The sequence below is a fragment of the Nannobrachium achirus genome (genome assembly GCF_963921795.1).
Source record: "Nannobrachium achirus genome assembly, chromosome: 5".
Lineage (NCBI taxonomy): Eukaryota > Metazoa > Chordata > Actinopteri > Myctophiformes > Myctophidae > Nannobrachium > Nannobrachium achirus.
Window position 1 is genome coordinate 46,648,493 of NC_137814.1, and position 23,677 is coordinate 46,672,169.

The 23,677-nt window shown below is 42.0% G+C and overlaps 1 protein-coding gene across 1 annotated transcript in view; it reads right to left on the reverse strand.

The window, feature by feature from the left end:
• Positions 1-2,065: 2,065 nt before the first annotated feature.
• Positions 2,066-23,677, reverse strand: part of klhl24a (kelch-like family member 24a) — a 25,031-nt gene continuing 3,419 nt past the window's right edge. Inside the window, 7 exon segments of the mRNA XM_080727238.1 lie at positions 2,066-5,611; positions 7,106-7,294; positions 9,608-9,796; positions 16,172-16,290; positions 21,856-21,958; positions 21,960-22,034; positions 22,036-22,042. Of these exon segments, the coding sequence (XP_080583364.1) occupies positions 5,411-5,611; positions 7,106-7,294; positions 9,608-9,796; positions 16,172-16,290; positions 21,856-21,958; positions 21,960-22,034; positions 22,036-22,042 (883 nt within the window). The 3' untranslated portion in view covers positions 2,066-5,410.

The following is a 23,677-nucleotide window of genomic DNA, read 5'->3' on the forward strand; positions in this document are numbered from 1 at the left end:
CTTAGGAATTCACTTAGGAAGAAATTTAAGAACAGGTTAAGAAGAAAGTTAAGAACTTATTGGTGAATGAGGCCCAATGTTGTCAGTTGTTCCCTCGTCATTACCCTAATGAATACTTTGACGTTGCTGGCCCTCTTTCACCTGGAGAAGGCAAGGCAAGTACTGTAGATGCCAACTCGTTCATTCTCTTGTCCCCGACCTTTATTGATGGTAACAGCGAAAGCTAATCTGATAGGTTACTGTCGTCTAATAAAGGTGAAGGGAAGCTCATCACTTCTGTCATGGTGAGGTTGGTATCGTTGGGAGGAAGATTTTCTCAGCCCTGTTTGTGAATTGAGGAAATCCTTGTGATTGTCCTCTGGAATGGAGTCAGTTGAAAAGTACACTCTCTCTTCTCCAGGGAAGTCAGCCAAGCAGCGGTTGTTGATTTCTCGGATGTTGTTGTTCAGAGGAGTGTATACATGTCGCCTTTGGTGCCACATGGTGCCTTTGAGAAGGTTGTCTTTGTCAACACATCCATTTTGCAGGCCAGGAAAGGTGTATGAAACACGTGCATGTCTCCCTGTTTGGGCCGTTCTGTCCCTGACATCAGCTGTGATGATGTCAGTCTCTGCATGTGGACCCTCTATGACGCCAATCTTGTGTGTCATGGTGGGGTCTATGGATTCCTGACACACGTACGTCCTTATCTCCATATATGTAGTTCCAGATGCACTTATTTCCATATATGGAGGTGGGGTATATGGATTCCTGACACGTGTACGTCCTTATCTCCATATATGGAGTTCCAGATGCGCTTATCTCCATAGATGGAGTTCCATACAGATGAGCTTATCTCCTTATATGGAGTTCCAGATGCGCACTTGGGTGGGCCTTGCTGCAAAAAAGGTGGCTAAAATGTGCTTGAATCATTTTATATTTATATTGTTTTAACTGTACAATATGTAACTACATTCATGTCGGGGAACATAGCTTAGAACCTTGCCAGAGTAGCAAGGTATATGTACCAAGCGTGTAACCGGTAGAATAAACCTCTGCTGAGCACTCCATGGGTCCCTTTGGAAACATAGTCAACAAACAACAGGCTAAGTTGTCAAGTAAATAGAGTGACAAAAAATGAAACAAAATACCGTACTGTGAACAAGTAAACAGCATACACTGATCTAAATAAACAACGTAGCCGGTGTGAACAATAAAACATCATAACTCTAGCCTATAACTCTAACATACATGTGAGCAAGTAAGCAACATACATCTGGATAACATGAACTAGAAAATATATGGAAGTACAGTAAATCCTGAATATCTAATATGTTTTAACTTTAAGTCTATACTGGTAGTCGTAGACAATGGAAGTCACATTGTTTTGTCTGACTAAATATGGAGATGACTGATGTCATACAGTATATAACACCGATATTAGACCTAGTCCTAGAGTTTCTACAGGATTGGTCAAGCTTAGTGTGACATCACACTATGTAATATAAATGGCAAGACGGAATTCGGCAGAAACAGAACAGATTTCATTCCCTGTGGATTCCTCGCGACTCGCGTCAGTACAACCACACTTGCAATTTCCCAGAATTTCACCTAGTTGTACTGTATATACCCAATGTATCATCCACTTAACTTTCATTTAATCATTATTAGACCTAGAGTTTCTAGTTGTATACCCCGTCCTGTAAACCAACTTTCATTTTATCACAAAATGATCACATCAGCATATTTCTATAGCAAAAGTCATACAATTCAGTCCCTGCACTCAAATAACGATTTCACTGTACATGAGGATTGCATTTCCTTCTTCTAAACCATGATGTAAACACCTTCCAAACTGCCTCCTAATAATCAACACCATGCTGCTAACTGATAACAGTTTGTAACTCTCTGACATCTTTGGAATTCCACTGGCATCTCTTTCTTTCAGCCCCAGGCTCAGAAAAAAAGGCAATCAAGGTGAACTCAATCATACGGTAAACAGGGTAGTACAGCAGATATGAACAATTTAACTGTTTAATATACCTCTGACCAACAGGCAGTAGACACTACAGTGCACACATTTTGGCATAAAGAGAACTTTATTGATGCTTCAGGTCAGCCATTACATTTCTGCCACTTAGTAAACACTTTGTCTCTGGGAGCTAAAGACAATAATCAAAGGAGAAAGAGACATTAAAAATATTGCATCACGTATAAATCTTTCTCATAATGTTATTATAAAAAAAAAATACAGATACCATGTACATGGTCTTTTATTGTCCTTGTTGTTTATTCTGTTATAAGGCACATTGAGGCATTACTCCCAAAAGGGAAACTGAACACCTCTGTCACGCATGCAAGTAAAATATTTTATCAATGGAGTTTCAATATAGTCAACTTTGGGATTGGATCTTAAACCACTTTGGATTAACATATTTGCATAGTGCTCCTCAATTACATTTCCAAGTGTGCCCAATCTGAGACGTCAGCATACAAGGCAAGACCGCTTAAAACATGGCAAACATTCACAACACAACCCATCAATCAGCAACACGCATCATCCCAAAAGTCCCCACAACAAGCACAGAACGGAAAAACAAATGAAACAATGTATGAAAACCGCTAATATTAAAAATCAATAAATCATAAATGTTACAAAAAGTACAGAGTTCATGTCCTGTATGGAGTAAATACTCAATGAAGTCAGAGACGCATACACACACACAGTCACACAGTTAACCTCGCTCTCCCTCACTATCTCTTTTAACTCCCTCTTGCCTGTCAGCCTCCGCTGGTTGGCTGTCTAACAGTCTCTTATTGATACGTAATAGGCCATGGACACCCATTTGATTACATTTTGTCTCAGGGATTCCTATCTGAGATGATAGATTGATGATAATCACATTATGATTTAGTACAGTATTCCTCTTTCTGATAGGGAAGATAACAGTGGAAAATGTGAAAAGTACTGTATATCAATTCTATTGTTGAAATAACGTCTTGTAAATAAAACATAAATGAAAGCAAACTTCTCCCCACTTTGCAGGGACCTCCTAGGATCCCCTTAAGAACCGCTGGGTGTCCCTGGACCCTACTTTGAGAAACACTGGTCTACAGGTATCCTAAGTATGGAAGTGGCAGGGAATGTGGGTGGCATGTGGGGTTCTTTGAGGTTTCAACATTTCAGGCATCGCAATTACACTGAGCCAATCCACAAAAATGTCTGGAACTTACATGTTAGTTATACTGTAAGTTGGTATGCTGCCAGCGGCTTTGTCAAAAGTGGTTGACTAAATTGATCTTTAAGCCTTGTTTGCGCAATACTTTTTTCTTTTGCTGACAATTTACAATTTAGGCATGTAGCAGACGCTCTTGATTCAGAGCTGAAGCATGCATTAGCTTTTGGGCTTTGTATTGCACTTTATACTCACTAATTAAAAACACTAATCCACTATCCTTAGACCAAAGATATAATGTTTAAATTCTCCCACTCTGTCCCACTGTTGTTCTCTTGAGAGATAGTTTTGTTATTCAGACCCATAGCAGGCAGTAACCAGCGGGAGGTGCTGATAGGCTCCTCTCCTCTCATTCTCATACGTCACATGAAAGCAAAGAACATTTACTGATGCAGTAAAAAAAAAGAAAATCAAAATCATATTTACATTGTCATAATTCTATTTAACAGGATTCTGTCAAAGTGCACAACTGGGGCTCTTGTTTACAAAATATAGTCCAAAAACAAATCAATTTAAATACATATATTGAATAAAGGTTTACCAAAGTTACCATATTCACAGCAATATTTCTTATAGACAATAGCAGTAAATGTTACTTTTACTGCTCAGGATCCAAATGGTTCAAATCCCCTCTACCGCACAACACTCAAGCATCCTATGAGAGGTATAGCACACAGGACACCGCCTTGGCTGAATGATACTCATTTACACCTGGAGGACTTGTGGAACTAAGTACTTGTAGGCATTGTGTAGCAGAGTAGCCCAGAAGCCTAATATCTCCCTTTGGTCAGGGAGATATTCCCCTTTGGATGAGTGGTAGATGGTTGGTTTCCCATGTGGGAGACCTGGGCTCATATTGAGATGGTCAAATGTACACGAGGCAGAGCCCCATTTCATGTGCTACATAAATGACTTAATGCATTGCTACAACTAGTTGATACACCTCTGTGGTGATAATGTGTCCAAACGGAACAGTGAAAGTCACATACATACATGCACACACCATTTATTCAGAGCAGTCTTCGGAGTTTGATCTGCAAAGGCTTCTTCTGTTGTCTACGAATCACCCATTACACCCAGTACACCAAAGTACAAGTCCAAAATACACTCACTTACACTACATCATAATAAATCATCCAAATGTAAAAAACACTAACAATAACAAGTATAATTTAAGATATAAAAAAATGAAGATATCAGTAATGTGTGTAATGATGATAACAATAAGAATAATGATAATATAGCATCATAAAGATTAAAGGGAGGTTCGACTGTGGATGCTAAAGATTGAGGCGCTGACACAGCAGAAAAGGTAATGACAGAAACGGACATGAGAGGTGATAAAGTGACATGGGGAAACAGGAAGTGAGAGGGAAGACCAAATAGGAAAAGGAATCCAGGAAAAGTTATCTATTAGGTCCGGAGCACAGCCAGGAAGCGAGACTAGCGGAAAACATACGAGAATCTGTGGCTACCTTCCAATACTGTGATACAGCTCAGCCTCCTTACTTTATCTCCCTTTCCCTCACCACTGAAGTTCAAAGGTCAGAAACATCTACAGTAAGCCTAATTGACTTACAGGCATTTTAAGGAATAGAGGATGTTTCAAAATCCTCAATATTTCCCACCAATTCTGTGGAAGTATAGCATTGAGCTCCAATGTACATGACAGGTGGAGTGCAGGAGGTACAGCGGTAGGAAACGTAGATACTGATAAAAAATAAAATGATTTTTTTCTCTGACCCCATTAGTGCATGATTCTGCAAGACCAGACTGCCAGTCAGTTTAAACAAAGATCTAGATCTTAGGGTGACTTCATATGACACAGTAATGTGTGCACTGTGCACAACGCTAAGATGTATACTTTAAAAATTACAGATAACCAGCTTCCACAGAACTTCAGTCAGTTACAGATGACAGGTAACCAGCTTCCACAAAACTTTGGTAAAGCAGGTTCTAGTGAAAGGTAAAATAGGTTTTCACACCACCACCACAAAGAATGCTGCTACATAAAGCTGAAAGGAAATAAGAGCTGAATAGTAACTAAATGGGCCTCTTCTACAGAATTGCGTTGGTGTATGTGTGTGTGCACGTGCGTGTATATGTGTGTATGCAGAGCTTGACTTTAAAAGAGCCTTAAGTTAATTTTCAAACGCACGTGCGTATGTGACTGTGCGTGTGTCAGTTTATCGTGGTCAGGGCTTGTGGAACTTCTCGTTGTAGCGGTGTATGGTGACACAGCCATGGTAGGAGATGGGTCGGGGCATGGCTGCCACCCCCGTGATGATGCCTGTGGCGGGGTCATAACACAGTATAGAGTCAGAGGCATCGCCATTCTCCCCTCGGCCACCGAGGATGAAGATCTTCCCATTGCACACAGACATGCCACAGCTCTCCTGCAAGGAGGGAGAGATGGAGGGAGGACACACGGGAAGGAGATTGAGTGGTTAGTGAGCCTGCCTTTGCCTGACTGCTAGCGTCCGACTCAATCACACACTTCGTTTTGGGATTAGAGTCTGAAATTGAGGGCAGACATTCTATTTCGGCGGGGGGGGGGGGGGGGGCTAAAGCCTATTGACGTCACACACACACACACACACACACATACACACACACACACACACACACGCGACGGCGACGTGGCGTGACATTGCAAAAATACGTTATTTCTCATAACATATTATATGTCTGCATGTTTACGTTAGTGCAAAATGGTATTAAAACGTGAAGAAACGGCACTATTTCATAGTTTATTAAAATAATACGAGTCGAGTCTGACTCAGCCATGACAGTTTTCACGGACCAATCAGAGTCCACTAGACTCTCACGTGGGCAGAGGACACCAATCAGAGTCCACGAGCGAGTCTCACGTGAGCTCAAGAGCTCTGTTTGGAGGGGGCTGGGACCGGAGCAGCCACACCACGTGCCCCAAGCATACAACCCTGATTGGCCCATTCAATGCGCCCGCTCTTTGGGCGCACTCGAAATAAAATAAAATATGTGCAGCTTCAGTCCACACTACACACCACCCACCAGCAGGGGGTGGTGATGTGCGGACTGAAGTGTCAGGCTAAGCCTGCCTGGGTTATGGCTATGACCGTCCGTTACAGATGACAGATAAACAACTTCCACACTACTTTGATAAAGCAGGTTCTGACGAAAGGATAACATGAACTAGCATGTATCTAAATAGGCAAGTACTGAAATAAATAAGAAGTGCTAGAGTCTGAATAGGTAGAAACAATGATTCTATTACTGTTACACTGTTGAATCAAGTAGCACATGCAGCAGACGGACGAAAGTGTAATGTGCGTTAGAGTGTGTGTGTGTGTGTGTGTGTGTGTGTGTGTGTGTGTGTGTGTGTGTGTGATTTCTTTTCATTTATCAAAAGTCTCCATTTTTTACACCAGTTACTTGCACATGTAAGCATTCTTTGTAAGTCCAATTCTGTCTCTGCTAGTAGAATAATATCATCCGCATATAATAAGATACTGACATGTTCGCTTCCACATTTGACTCCTCAGTTTCGCGGTTTAATTTGATTGGCTAAATCATTAATATATACGGCGTACAGGGTATCAATCTTTCATTTAGTAAAGATGAATACAGTTTATAAACTGTGCTCATCAAACTAATTCCCCTGTAATTAAGGGGAATTCTGGGGTCATTTTTAGGTGATTTTGGTATGGGGCTTATGATGGACTTAAACCATATTGAAGGTATTCTACTATATTCAAAACAGTTGTAAAACAAATTAAACAAAATTTGGGCAAGCTTAGGGGATTTTAAAATTTCATTTGGTAAATACACGTGTGTGTGTGTGTGTGTGTGTGTGTGTGTGTGTGTGTGTGTGTGTGTGTGCGCGTGCGTGCGCGCGTGTGTTTTGTTACCTGTTTGCTGAAAGTGTGCACCACGTGCATCCAGTAGTCCTCCACGGGGTCGTAGCAGAATATTGACTTGGTGAGTCCGCCGGACACATAGATCATATTGTTCAAGGACACCGCGGTGATGCAGCGCTTAGCGATGGGAATGTTGGCCCTGAGCAACCAAGTGTTTGTCTCCGGATCATAGCACTGGACCTGTAATGAAAGCATTGGTTGCTTTTATTTGACTTTTGTTTAAAAAAAAGTATAGCATACAGTTTATTTAGGAATTAGGGCTGTCACAATTATTACATAATCGTCTAATCGCGATTATTTGACATAATCGTGATTATAATCGTCATAATTGTTTCCATGTCAGAAATAGTGGAAATAGCAGATCTACAAGCTCATCGCGACGCGTTGTGAGCTTGTAGATCGGCTATTTCCACTATCAATGTTCGTTTTTAAGTATAAAGTTGTCAAATCTTTGTATATTTAGCTTATGTGTTTTATCTACCATGTGCAACTTCAAAGCCAAACAGAAACATAATTTTCAACGACAAGAACACAATTAAATCATTAATCGCAATGATTTGAGAGAAAATTAATCATCATGTAAAATGTCATAATCGTGACAGCCCTATTAGGAATGCACACACAAGTTTGATAATATAATGTGACCAGTACAACTGTAATTGTTACCTAGCTAGTCTACCATTTAGCAGGACCACAGGGATATTATTGTGCCCTGACAAATATTAAGATTTGAGTTTCATGTCTGCTATCTAGTTTAGTGTTCAACCTGAGTATATGTTTTGCATGTAAAAAGTCAAATCCTGTCAATTTAACTCAGAAAAGCTTACAAATGGAACTAAATGGACCCTTACACATACATTTGCACACTCTTCTTTGTTAAACTAAGACTGTGGTTATTATTGTGTACTTTGTTGGTAATTACATTTTTTTTTAACCTACAGTACATTAGGTCATGAGTCATGACAGCAACTCATGCCAAGGCAAATTCCTTGTCTGCACCCATCAGTGTCAATGCTGTGGTAGTGATGCAATGCCTCGTACATTCATATCTGATTCTGTGGTCTGACTCTTGCTTTATACACACGGCATGGGCTTGCATTTAACCTGCTCCATTCTGTCCCTTTAGTTTTTAATATGGTCTCCTTCCAAAGTCACAAATAATACAGCATTTCCTACAACTGTGTGACTCATAACCGTAGCTAATGTGAACATCACAACTCTCATTGAATTGGGTATCAATGCTAATCGCCCATGGGAGTAGAGGAGATAAGAGCCAGACAGGACATATAGAGGCAGATATAATAACAACATCAGGCAGCAAGACACTGCTGCTTTGTTATCCATGCCCGCTTGCCATTGTGTGTGTGTGTGTGTGTGTGTGTGTGTGTGTGTGTGTGTGTGTGTGTGTGTGTGTGTGTGTGTGTATACTGTATGTGTGTGTTCTCCAGAGAGCACAGACATACACAAACACAGACAAATAGCTATTCCAGGAAAGAGAATGTTCCTTCTATTGCTTCTAGAGCTTTTGTTACGGCAAATCTTGTTTACTACCTGATAAGAAGATACCATGTCTGGGTAATTAGAAGATAATGACACCAGAGTATCCCATCTTCAATCCTGTCTGTACTGCTATCAATCATACTGAACAATGACACTGCTGGCAACTCGTGGTTAAGCCGTCTTTACTGAGAGTTAAATCTGCACCAACCGGTCTAAAATGCCCTGAACTAATAGCAGGGAATATACCACAGGAACTTAATTAAACTGTGACACCAAAATATCCCTCCAGGGATCAATAAAGGTTTTATGATCTTATATCAAATAAATGTCCAGCCATTTGCCATTCTTTCTATTTTCCCTTCTTTACTTCCCACTGGCACTTGTCACAGAAATGCGTCACAGGGCATTTGATTACAAGTGACTCATACAGTATATGCCCCAACTAACCTGAAATACTGCTCAGTGCTCATGGTGATCATGGTGAATAAGTCGGTGAAAAAGGACTGATGTGGTTTCACTCGGTCTACTACATCTGAAGAAGAAACCAGCTATGATGTGGCTTGTTGTGACATCAGGCTGTAGGGGACATTTGATGTGTATGGGCGGGGTTTCCATTTGTGTGCATATGAACATAGAATGGCATAAATGTCAACTCCAAGGTCAAATTCATTTGACGACAGGTGTTTAAGTTCACACTGGAGCATTTCTGTCTTGTCTGTTTCGTCCCCTTTTCTTCATTAGATAGATACAGTCGTAATTTGACCTCTAAACCAGTGGTTCTCAAAGTGGATTTCAGGGGACTCTCTGTCTCTGGGTTCCTTTATGGGGGTGTAAATTGACCCTTACAATTCTGTAACTTTAACAGTGTACAAACGGAACCAAATGGACCCATTAGGGTCCATTTGGTTCCATTTGTACAATGTCAAAGTTAAGGGGAGACCTTCAAATTTCAACGTTTGAGAACCACCGCTCTAAACTGTGGACCATGCCCACCTTGTCCGAACAGGTGTTGTCGTCCGGCCCTCCCCCGATGACAAAGAGCTTGCCGGCGCAGCTGCACACGGCTGGCGAGCTGACCGCCTCCTTCATGGGGGCCACTTCTGTCCAGCGGTTGGAGAAGGAGTCATAGCACTCCACGCTGCTCAGACGACTCTGGCCGTCGTAGCCGCCGACCGCGTAGACCTGGAGAAAAACACAGACAGAACGCAGACACATGGGGCTTAAAGGATGAGATGTGATTGACAGCGAAGCATATCTTATAAGCGCTGATAAGCTTTTCGAATTAACCCGCGTGCGTTGAGAAACTGCGTAAAATCGCACACACGCGAATGTAGAGCGCGGAAACACGCGTGCATGTCGTTGTTTTGTAGACCTTGGGTTTTTGTCACTTGTACAATTGCACATTATGTGACATTTTTCCTCTGCATTTAACCAGTCCTAACTATTAGGAGCAGTTGGGAAGTGCCATAGGACACAGGAAAAATATACACGTGCCCACTTAGACATTGGAGACAAATAGAAATGTACACAAAGTCATGGTCTGCTGCTGAATGAGACGTGTTTATTCAGGGCTTCTACTTTCTGTCTACATACTGTACAATGCTTTGCACTCTGGCAGCAGTAGAACCAGTCCATCTGGTGAGCGGCAGTGATGATGTGATGCTATTATCACAAATACCACCATGTACCTGTATCTCTTTACTAAGACCAATCACGCAAACAAGAAACACTGGCCCGGATCTGATAAACTAGAACTTCAACTTCGACTTCCCAGACACGCACACTCTACACAATGGCACCATAATTCTTTGACTTATCACAGCATTCTCCTATGTCTTTGAAATCTGACTACTTTCTGTCACCCAGGTCCACTGGGGTCAGCAAGCCACTTATTTATGTCTTGTGCAGTGCATGCGAGGTGACTGCTTGTTGCCATAATATATCAATGAGATGATGTCACCGTGGTCTCACAATCCCCATACTTCCAAGGAGAGTTAGTGTTTTGAAAATGAAGGTATATCATAAGGTAAATAAAGGTATAATAAGGTATATCATCTTTTTATTGTCTGATATTTGAGTGTTCAGTGGCAGATTGTATGACGCTCTGTGAATGTGGCTGGATAGTGGCCAGGTGATGAATTCATAATAAGCGAGTGGGGGAAAAACAACTGCCATCTCTCTGGAGAGGAAGTGAGGGCAGGATCAGGAAGAAGGGGAAGAGACCTTTGAGATAGATCTCTCATTTTAAAACCATTATTTCTTTTAGTGAGCGTTACAGGTTGAACTTTTGAAATGAATGTAGGGCTGATGATAAAATGTACAGTAAAGTTGGGCACCAGCTTGTGGTAGATTCTAGAATGCATGCAAAACACAACCTCAAGGCTGTTCATGTCTTTCCTCTACGCCTCCGCTGTAAAGACAGATAAAAGCAGGGGCAACTGCCTGGAACACCTGGATATTTGCATAGGCACCGAGCCAACTTAGAAAAGTACCGTCTTTCTCAACTGGAAATTAGAGGGGGGAAACTACAGCCAACAATGCGGTCCGTGTTTGTTTGTCTTCACGCGCGCGCCAGCACTAAATATGGCTGACAGCTAGGAGAAAGACAAAAGACAGAAAGTTTATATGTGATAACCACACTGTTATTAACAGAACAATAGGATAGTAAACAACTTCGAGACAGACTACTTGAGTATTTAGGTAGATAAATCAACTAAATCAACCTGACATTTTGTGTGTCTGTGTGAGAGATTGAGTGGAATTAAGACAGATTAAGGCTGTCTACTAGATGTCTAAAATGTAAATTGAGCAAGAGAGGGATGGGGGGGTTGAAATGGAAATGTAGAGAGAAGCACATGATTGTGCCGATGAGCCATGTCATGCTTAAGACAAAGGGACACTTCTCTTCTCCACAGTCTCTGACTCTCGGCTGAGGACACCGAGCACCCTGTTGTGACAGGAGACCAACTCCCTCGCAGAGGAAAGGGGAGTGTTGGATCACTTTTTCCTGTTTGTCAGCAACGGTCCGCAGCTCCGCACGCTGTCGTCAAATCACCCCACACACGCTCTCGATACGTGATAGTATGGTGTATCAATACAGCGGCATTCCACACAGGCATGACAACAATAGCACGTCCTACGAAAGGGACTGTCTGGAGGTAATGTGCTCATCACATACACATCAGGCGTAGTGTAATGAATGACAGATTTTAGCTACTGACAGCATAAATAAACATGCAAAAAAATTAAACACTGTCACGATCGCAAACTGATAAATGGTTTCATTAGCACACACGTGATCGCGTACAGTAGATCCCTGTTTATACAGACGCATGCACAGAGTGAGAGAGGGTGACAGAGAGACAATGACAGAGTGAGAGAGAGAGAGAGATACTGTGATAGGGTAGCAAATGGCTGAGCACAGAATCATTCCAGGGAGAGCAACAAGTGGTGACCTATTTTAGCTAATACGTACTCTCAGGACCAGTCCAGCAGGACAACACAGAAGGCAGTGTGTGTGTGTGTGTGTGTGTGTGTGTGTGTGTGTGTGTGTGTGTGTGTGCGCGCGCGCGCGTGCGTGTGTGTTTACATGAGCGTGTGTTTATATTTGTACAACGATTTTTGCATAATCGCTGCTGTCAGGCAAGAAACTCTTATCTTCATATTTTACTACTTATTTCGTCATACTACATTGACACACAGTAGTAGCAAAGATATCGCTTTTTTTGATATTCTGACTAAGTAATAGTTTTGGACATAAGAGGTTTCCACCCGACAGCAACATGCTAGACACAGACACAGTGATGTTGTTTGCTTACATAGGAAGAGTTTTTGCACACAGTGCAATCCCTGATTAAAATCGGAGGATTTGGGGGTCCATTTGGGTCACTTTATACACTCTCAAGAATTAAAGTAAAACGCAGAATTTTAACGTGTGCAGATGACTGAAAAAAAGTCTTCTAATACTAATGCTAAAGTATGCCATTGCGTGTGTGTGTGAGTGTATGCGCGTGCATTTGTCTTGCTTGCTATGCAGGCTTGTTGACAGCACTCAAGGTCAGTTCCTCATATCAAGCAACAGGGACATCAAAAGAGGAAATTACACACTGCATGCGGAAATGAGTGACTGTAATCACTGGGAGGGGGAGAGGTGGGGGACCAACGACAATATGGACGTTTTAAAAGATCGGAGGTTAAGAGATGATTTAAAAATGAGATAAACAGATAAGACTAGTTATGGGATTAACTAAGGCATCACAAATGGATGTGAGACCTCTGAGAGGGATTTCGAAATCTAAGCTAATTGTTGGGAGTCAACAAAACAAGGCGAGGGAGAGAGAGAGAGAGAGAGAGAGAGAGAGAGAGAGAGAGAGAGAGAGAGAGAGAGAGAGAGAGAAAGAAAGAAAGAAAGAAGGGGATTGTGGAGCAGGGCGAGACGACTCTTATCCTGCTACACAACATGCGCTTCAAAGGAAGTGGTCTAGGATGAAAGACTCTCATGGGATTTATGAGCTCTTCCAGGAATGTCTTTTTTACCCAAGAAAGTGTTTAAAATATAGGCATGAATGCATGTGTGGGTGGTCTATGTTTGTGTGCATTTGTGTGCGTGCGTTCGTGCATGTGTGCGTGCGTGTGCCTATGAAAGAGAGAGAGCGAGGAAGCCATTTGCACTGAACCTTGGCCTGTGTCTGAGTTAGTTCAGTTCACAGACACTTAAATAGGTGCTAATGACATGTCCGGTGTTGTTTGACGAAGGAATTAGCTACAGCGTTTTGGAGCATATTTCTGCCCTGAGCAGAAAAACAATCATTTGTTTTAATCATTTAGGGTTAGAGAAGTGGACGCTCCACTATTCTTGGAAAATGACGTCACACCATGCAACATGTAGGGTTTCCTTCACTGTAGCCAGTCTGCTTTTAGGAGACACTTTGATTGCTTTTTCCAACTAATGTTCAATTATTGCAAATTAGTGAGCCAAGTATCGCATTAATCTGACCAGGTGTGGTTTAAATTACAAAATGATCCTTCACTCAAGCGTGGGTTTATTAGGTTTAATGCCTGTCTTTTATAGTAATCGTGTGCCAGACCTGGCGCGTGTAGGGATTTATGTATACATGCACGTGCATGTGTGTTTACCGTCTCGGTGGTTGAGGTAGATAAGCCTTATGGGTGTTGTTTTGTAGAAGAAGGCACGGTAATATAAGACCAATGCAGTCTGGCCACACACGGCTCCCTAGGAGCCAGAGGAATGTTTGCGCAATTGCTGCAAATCACAGCAAACCGCCTGTGTCGTGCACTTACTGACTTCATCTCATATGGCAACGTTTCAGCCCCAAACCTTCCAAGAATGCCTGTAGTAGTTTGCGTTCGTTCATTTGTGCATGTGTATGAGTGAGTGTGTGCCTGTCTCTGTAATGCGCGTGTCTGTCTTTGTGCGTAGGCGTGCCATTAGTGTGCCATACATGCAAGCTTGTGCGTTTGAGAGTCGACTGCTGGTTTGCCTGGTTTTGTTTGCCTAAGTGAGCCGTGCGTGCGTTAGGCCTGGCTCATCTCCAATGCACCGCCTGCTTTGCCTGAGACAATAGAAGCCTGTCCCTCTCTTCACAATAATACTCATAATTACGGTTTAGGAGGTATGTGTGACATGCATTAGCAATAGTCAATGTTTGTTTTGCATTACGATGGCGCTGACAACAGGATTTCCCCTGCGGGATCAATAAAGTTGAGTGTGTCTGTGTCTCTGTGTCTCTGTGTGTCTGTCTGTCTGTCTGTCTAACAAGAGAATAGGGTTAGTATGCTGTATGAACATCAAATGAATGTTCAAAATGCACACTGTATTAAATGTGTTGATAGTGCACACTTCACTCCTCATTCAAATATTTGTATTCAAGTAAGACTAGTGGACCTTGTGATACATATAGTGTGTTTGTGTGCGTGCATGCGCGCGAGCGTGTGCGTGTGTGTGTGTGTGTGTGTGTGTGTTTATCGCTGTATTAAAGCCTGTGTAGCTATGTAAGGCTTCTGCAGGGTTAGTGTATTCTTGTGATGGAAGAGAGAGAGATGAACATGATATGGGTCAGTGGACTGGGAGGTGTGAGGTGTTGGCACACATCCATAGAACTCCCAATGCCCTCCAGTAAGTATGTCCACCCAGCAAAGTACTAGATGCTATAGATAGACTCGTGCACACTATTGAACTGGGATCACTGTCAGGTCACAACATAAAATGTGACTTATACTGTAATAGTGATTCAATCTAAATGTGGTGGTTGAATAAGCATTCCTGTTCAGAGGTAATGTACAGGGGTCCAGATTAATAAGCACCAAAAGAATTACTGCTTTTTTTTTTAGAGAAATGAGAGGGGAAATGCGTGGGAAATCTGGAATCAGTTCAAAGTCCACTTGACTTGAACTTCCATTAGTAAAGGAAGCTAATAATTGCATCAGCTCCCCTGTTTCACAAACTGACTCATTGACTGTTGTGCATAATTTGACAACCTCCCTCTTTATATAATACTGAAACTAGTCTTGTGGATCCGGGATGAGGGATTATATGAGCTGGCCTGACGGTGTCCAAACCCTGGGGCAACACGTGAACATTACAGTTACTCGGAATAAAACAAGACACATGGCGCCTTCCAAGGACAGGCATAGTCAAATATGACGGTGGAATCCAGTAACGTAGCTTCCTGGTTTTTGTTTGTCAATGAGAGTGATGAGTGACTAATGTCTATATTTGACAGCCAGCATACCTACACTACATTTACTGTCAATCACTCCAGCGTAAATCTTTGGTGTCTTCAGAAAGAATTTCCACATAAAACAGATAAGAATGTGTGTTACAGAAGGATCTAACTCAAACGGATGTCATTGGAGACAATGTTAAAAAAAGAGATGATGGAATATTATTTTTTACCCATTAAATGCGCATGTAATTCTAGAAACTTCCTGGTGGTGTAAATGACAGAGTCTAATATCTGGGTTGAGGTATTACGAAACAAAAAGGTAATGCGTGAAATTTCACACTGCCTGCATTGTTAACCTCTGTAACACCTTTGGATTACTTCCCTTGTAGCTGTTGGCAGAGAACGCATCTGTTTAATCTATCCTATTTGTCATTAATCCACATAGTGGATAATTTCATAGTGTTGAATGATTGGAATTAAACTAATTGACAGATAAACACTTAGAAAGAGGGTTAAGACAGTTAGACAGACACAGTGACTGGTTGATATACATGTTATAAAACAAACAAACATGGAATTACAGAAATACATATACCGGTATATGCTGTCCATTAGACAGATAGATGGACATCTAGACAGAGACCAGACATATACAGTAGGTACTGTCTATGAGACAGATATGATAGAAAGACTGCTAGATGGACAAGAAATCAGTGGGAATCAGAGGAGGACCGAGTTCTCTCCTCTGTCCTCAAGTATGAGGGAAAGCTAAGACACTCGAAATGTGACCGTTTGTGGTAATCTATTAAATGAACAATGGGATCTAGTGTGCGGACTCTGTTATTTCTTTATATCTGAGTTCTCTCCTCACCTTGCCCAGTAGGACAGCCATCTTGTGTCTCCAGCGACCCTTGTTGAGAGAAGCAACTCTGATCCACAGGTTGAGCTGGGAGTTGTACATCCACACATCTCTGCTGTTGATACGACCACCTACAACAGAACACAACACATACGTTTCACATATTTGCAACATTCATGGTGTCAGCATTGCCACCAGGTGCTTTTTAATGGGTAACACGGACTCCCCCTGTTAAGATAATTGATTAAAATATGTTCCTGTTATTATGTTTAACATGGTATAGATATCATTTTCAGTGTTGAGATCTGTCCACTGCAGGTCATAATGCCCAGGACACAGGATAACAAAATGATATTGCCAAGCCATAATATCTGGCTTTGCTACTGGGCCCAATGACACGAAAACATCTGATATCCATTGTTATGTTTAATTGTCCAATCAGAATGTGACTAATGTATTCTGTAACTCCATATATCTGTGAAATGATGTTTTGTATAGTCAGAGAGACGGCACCATAGGTGATTTTGCTGTACTGTACGTTGCTGTACTGTACAATTTGAACTCTGAACTATTCTTTCAATACAACTAACAGAAAAACGGACTTACACTGTGTGGACTCATTTCTTATGTGCGAGTACTTTAATATTTTGGGGGAAAACTGTCTATTCATATGGAATATAATAATCTTTCCATCACCCCCTTTTCTAAATAATTTGCTTATGAGTCCATCTGAGCCCGGTTTGAATCAAAGGCTGAAACATTACAAACATTCCACATCACCGTATGAATCAATGCACTAAATGTCATTACCACCATCGCCCCGATTCCTTCTTCAAATGGAGTCAACCTCATAAAAATAATGTATAAATAGTTGAGTTAATGGTTAATGGTGGATTATGCATTAAATGTCAAGGTCCTTTGACTTTTTGCTAACTAGATCACAGTTGACAGCTGCCCTGTTGATCAAAGTGGCCCTCATTCACTATTTCTAAACCAGGCTCAGAGGCTCAGAAGCTCACAGAAAGACACAGCTGCCAGTGGGCTCTTTATTCACTTAAAGGGATATTCCACTTTCAAAAACAATTTGGTCATTTTATCGTCTAATCAGGCTTTTATGAACACCCTGAACAGTTTTTAATTTGCTTGATTCAACATTTACTGTAGATATTTGATGTAAATGTTATCAGGCCCTCCAGGCCCAGGGCCCCTCCCCATACACAGCCATTGTAAATAAAATTACCAAAAGTTTTTTTGAAAGTGAAATATCCCTTTAAGGCTAGTTTATGCTTTGTTGGATAACAGTGTGGCTCGCTGAAAGTAACCGATTGAAATAAATGTAACTATCCATTTAGCTGAAGATCTGTTATTTTCGGCAAGCCAAGCTATCATTGTGGGGACATCAAAAGCAATTGTTTATACATAATATAACAATATGTACATAACCTACTGGCCTAACATAACCCCACCACAAACTCCAACCTTAATCCTAACCCCTCATTTTACCATAAACCTAACCTCTAAATGCCTAACCCTATCCTAACCTGAATCTTTTATGAATAGTAAAGTATCTGTAAAAATCTTTACATAAACCGCACGCGTGCATGCATGCACACACACACACACACACACACACACACACACACACACACACACACACACACACACATGCGCACACATGCGCACGCACGCACACACGCACGCAACACTCCTTTGTTAACGTCAAAACAGCAGTTAGTGTATTTCCTCTTCTCTATCTATAGTCAAACAACAAGTACAGTTAGTAAGGAACTACATATTGCTGATAACAGCAGTACGAAAACCAGGTTAAAGTTTGACCCAGTCACGTCCTAACAGAGCACCTCTTTCTCTACCTGCTCCACCACCTCTCTGTCTCTCTCCACCTGCCTGTTGATCTTCGAAAGACAACATTAAAGGGTCACGCTGATCTCTCTGAAAACAAAATGGGTAGCGCTGAACACATTCAGCTTTCTAAAAGGGCCTGGAAGACATGACAAAGATATAGGCTCAAAATAAATAAATAAGGAACCAGGAAAAAGGAAAGTATGTAAAGTCCCATGGGAAGGGAACACGTGTGGAAAAAGAACTATCTTTTCAGACCGAAGGAAAATACTGTGCTATCTGCCAAAGGATATCATGTGTCTAGTACAGTATCATCTGGAAAACTGTAGAAGAGTGTCAAAAATAAGGGTTCTGCAGCAGACGTCTTGGCTTCTACCCAAGAAAAAGTTCAGGAGAGGTTGTAAACTCTGGAGAAGAGCTTTAAGAAGCTTAAGCCTGATTTATACTTCTTTGCATGGCGGTGTCAGGTAACAAATAGTTTATAAATCAAGCATGAGAGTGTAGTTGTGCAGTGTCTGTATAGTAAGAAGCGCCACATGCACACATACAGTACATGTTTATGTGTGTGTGCTGTCTGCGGTTAACAAGACTCAGCCCATAAACAATAAGTGTCTGCAACAAGCTGCGTTATTTCACACAGAGACAATAATTGAATCATGGTGGTACCAGTTCATAAATATGAAAATTAATATCAAATGTCGTGCCTTAAAATTACGCCTCTCCCTTTAAACGCTGTGCTGATGTGTTCATAATGAAATCTAATGAGATGCTGCCAATCCATCACACCGCAGCTTTGCGCTCTTTAGGCCATTGGGTGTTTTCTTTCAACTTAAAACAAGTGGGTGGCTTTATGAAGCAACAGCCACGACATTAAGAAGGCCTACCAGTGAAAACAAAGGTGTCTGGTTCTCTTTTGTATCTCCATTGCGCAGCCTTTTTCTATAAGATAATTAACTTACCAACACAACAGGTGTGCACTGCAGACAAACAGGTGTGTGTGTTCCATTCTGACAATCACATTCACAACAAAACAACAGTGATTGGCATCTGTCTCGTCCTCCTATCACATGTCATCCTCCTTTCATGCTCACCCGTGTTACGGTTAAAGTGGCGGCTGGCAAGTGGCTACCTGAGGTGGTGTTACTGTATAATAGGCTAACAGAAGGAAAAGACACAATAGATCACAGAGGAAAGATTTCTGGAAAATATTTCTACCCCAGAAATACAGGTACGGTTTATTTGTCAAATATTGTGGCCCCTCAAAAAAAAAAAAAAAAAAAAGAGAATCTCATGAATGATAGGAATTTAGTTTGTTTTCGTGAATATTTGCATAACTCCTCAGACTCAGAGTCCCATTAAGCTATACAGAAAAATGCTTGTTAAAAAGCAACACTGCTAATTAAAATAAATAAATACTTGAAGCATACTCAAGTCTTACTAGTCGCCACCACTGTTATTGACAGTTAATAAGGGGGTTGTTAAGGGGAACTGTTCCACAGCCTTGTCAGAATTGAACTCTGCCTACAGTGGATCATATATCACTCAAAAATACAGTATATGAAATTCATCCTCTACATTCAGCCATCCTAACTGAAGTAGTTCGAGGAAGCAACCAGAGACATCGTGCCACCTGTGATCCTAGAAGACGGTACATGTGCCACTTGTGTGACGTTATGCGAGCGCACGTTTCGCTACTCTGCAAGCTCATGATACATTATCCACTAACATTTGATTAAGTATACAGTATAGTTGAGTTGCATGGCTCCAGCCCCTGAATCGCTAGCCACTCCCATTAAACAATTTGTTACGAAATGAAAATTCATGCTGAGTGTCAGGCTAGTCGAACAGCACACTGCAATTTCATTCGGCGACAAGAAAACATGATACCAAAGATACTGTAAGGTATCACCCTCATATCTCTATTTGAATTACGACCCCAACGCATCTGCTGCCGCAAACAAACACCACATTGGCCCTAATGAGGGGCTTAAGTGTCAAGCTGCTACAATCCACTTTCTGGTGTGAGATGTGATGTGGTCGATGATGGTGTTGCTGAGTGACAGTACTTTGTTTGTTAGTGTGCAGCATGGACGTGGGAGAGACAGTGGTGTTTGGGGGTCGGACAGTCCCATGGCAGACAGTGGAGGGATTTTATGTTCCCCCACAACCACCACCCGGCCCACCTCCCCTCTGAGGATGATCCTATTTCAGACCACAGTTTAACTGCAGCTGTGCTGTAGGCTGGACGGCTGCCAAGTTATGCACGCCGGCCTCCAGTGCCAGAAAAACATTGGGGGAGTCTGAGACAGTGAGTGTGTGAGAGAAACAGAGAGAAACATAGAGAAGGATAAAAGAAAAACAGGAAAAGTGAAGAAGTGGAATTGGGACAGGTAAGGGTGGGGGGAAATAGGGAGAAATTAAGAACATGGACTGTCATAAAGCAATTAAGAGGGAGAGGAGAACAAGAGAGAGAGAGAGAGAGAGAGAGAGGGAGCAAGAAATGTTGACTTTCCATGCACTGCTTGCAAGGTGATTGATAGCACACACGTGAGGACCTCGAAGGGAACAGGAAGAAATAAACACTACGGTCTCACCCTGAAGCAGAGAACACACAGTCTGTCTCTCTTTCTCTCTTTCTCTCTCTCTCTCTCCATCCTCCCTCCCTCCCTCCCTCCCTCAGTCTCTCTTATTTTTCTTTGTTCAAAGTGAGGCAAGTTTGAACAGGGACAATCCTTGCCAGCACATCAGGCTCCTGGAAAGCAAGCCAGGGGAGGGGGCCCTCCGCTCTCTTTGTTTTCAATGTAACTGAACTTGAACCATGAACTTGAACCATATATAACTGTGTTGTTCACTTATGAAACACAAACCAATCAATCACTCGAGAATTTCATACAGCTATCCTTGTTTGTATAAAAAAAGACTAGTATGCACAGTAAAATCATCAGTATTCATTTAACTGAGTGTGTAAAAATGGACTTTTTCAGGGGCTTGGACAGGACACGTACTTTGAAATGTATGACATTTTCCGTATGCAATCTATGCATATTTATTTTGTTACTCCTATTTTTCTATTTTGTTAAATCTATACTTGTATAATGCCCAAAGAACTGAAAATAAACTGAACTGAACTGAACTGAACTTCTTTTAGTGGGTGATCGAAGAGAGAAACTCTGAGCTTTGGGGTGCATCATGTAATGAACATCATACGGCTGTTATTAGTTGGACATTATGACGTGATGCTGTTGTCTAGTTTAATCTACGCCCCTCTAGAGAGGTTTGCGCCATACTTGGCCTACAAACATTTCCCACAATGCAACAGTCAGGCCCACGGGCCAGAAAAGCTGTGCAGTGTCCCATATTTAGGTTCAATTTTAAATAAGCCCAACCTACCAACGGCTGATTCAGAAGAGGAGAAAAATAAAGCGGACACAAGATCCTAGAAAGCTATGCACTGTAACTTATATGGGAGGCGGGAGATCCTGCGTGTTGGGCCAATAGGATCGGGGAGAACGAGTGAGCTCGGCCAACAAGGTCCACCATTGGCGGTGAGCCTGCAGAGTGCATCCAGATGCTCGCTCTCACATTTTCCTTGACTCAGACGGGGTAAAATAACAGGGCAACCGGCCATCTTATTACAGCCTTTCCTGTGGTTCCACCGACGTGCAAATGGTTGCACACAGCTACAGGGAAGGACCATGTCCCCTAAGACTTTAATTGAAAGCTTTTATAGGGACGAGACAAATGACACTTCAGCTTAAGTGAGTGTGACATTTGCAAAACGGCGTGTCAATTCTGCCTCGTAAAAAACAAATAAAAGAAATCCTGCGTTGGCTTACCCGAGACCAGAATGTCATTGCGCAGGGCGCACACGGCATACTCTGACTTTGTGAACTCGGGCAGCTTGGCCAGTGACTTCCACTCCCCTGTGACGGGGTCGTAAACACTCGGTGTAGGGCAGGTTGAAGCCGCCCACCCGCTCACAGCCTCCAACCACCACAATCACCTCAGAGAAGCCCTGTCGACCTACAGAGAGAGAGACAGAGAGAGACAGAGAGAGAGAGAGAGAGATACACAAGAGTAAATATCACGTCATAACGGGAAAGAGAACCCAAACTAAAACGACCACAAAAAAAGCGATGAGAAGATGAATAACAAAGGCATCACACCACAGGAATGTACACAATCACATTACAACCACGACGACATCGCAACAAGTTACAACACACAACGATCACAACACAACAATGAGTATGAAAAACATATGCTGAGCACTGTACAATAGACTGTCTGGAAAATAACACGGTGCATATATCAAACACGCAGGAGGGAAAGGTGTAATCAAGGAATCCCAGGTTGTTGTTTCAGGGCAAGTTCAGAGTGGTGCCACACTGGCATAATTCTACTTATCTCAAGGCACGGTTCAGATCATAATAGATGATAATAATAGTATCGTTACAGGGTACAAAAATAAACATGCGTGGCACTGGATGGAATCTCCATTACAATGCTTTGCTTTCCCGTTACCCTGGCCGTTCAGATACATGCCATGGTTATGACTTAACTTCCTACAAAGGTCAAAGTGCTAGCACGCACACTGCAAGAAACAACTAGCCTATTATACAACCACCTAAGAATCAGGACAGTGGTGCCATAGATATCTATCTCCACATGAAACCCTCAAGCCTGCAGGACAGATCAGATGTCATTGTCAACGATAGGGATGGACGATATGAAAATTTCATGTCACGATTATTGTGACCAAAAACAAATTCGATTTACGATATAATCGTGATAATAAAAGTGTCCCCAATAGCCATTATCCTGGGCGGAACATTTGCCAAAAAATAGCAGATCTACAAGCTCACAGCACGTCGCAACGCGTTTTGAGCTTGTAGATCGGCTATTTTTTGTCAAAGAGATTTGGTAGAGTGAAAAAAGACTGTATCAAGTACGTTATTTCCGTTTAACAAATTTTAAAGGATGAAAGGTGAATTGACACAGAGAGAAAGAAATTGTGTGAGGACAAATTATAAGATTGAAAATGGGTGAAGTTGTCCTTTAACTACAAAAGTGACGTCATTCTGACTTTTCGGAAAGGCCTTTTCCGACACCGGAAGGACTCAAGGAGCATGTATTAGTTTTAACTGTGCCCCATATTATTGCTACACAGTATTTATTTGACTAAGTCTGAGATTGTAAAAAATTTTAACCGCAGTGGCTTATCAGGTATAGCTTAAACACAGGTTGGGAATTGTTAGGGTATCACATACAGTAACTGAATAGATAGCATACCCCAGGTGTGTTCAGGTGTGTTCAGGGTGTGTGAAATGTGTACAGTGCAGTGCATGCCTGTCTGCATCTCACATTTAGACAAAGAGGCCCGAGTGAGCCTCTTAAGACCTTGGGGGTGAGTGTTAGGGGGGAGTTGTTCCAAGAAAAGATGGCCCTGGCGGAGCACAAAATGCAGGGAAACCTATCAGGCATCTGTTTGTGGAGCAGGAGGATCAAGCCCCTGGGGAGAGAAATGCAAGTGTCTGCTCTGGTGCTTGTTTGGCCGGCTGGCTGATCTGATCAGATCTGCCTGGATACTGACACAATACGCCTGAGCCACACGTCACACACACTCACTGTGTGTTTATACCGACACCCTGCACTGTT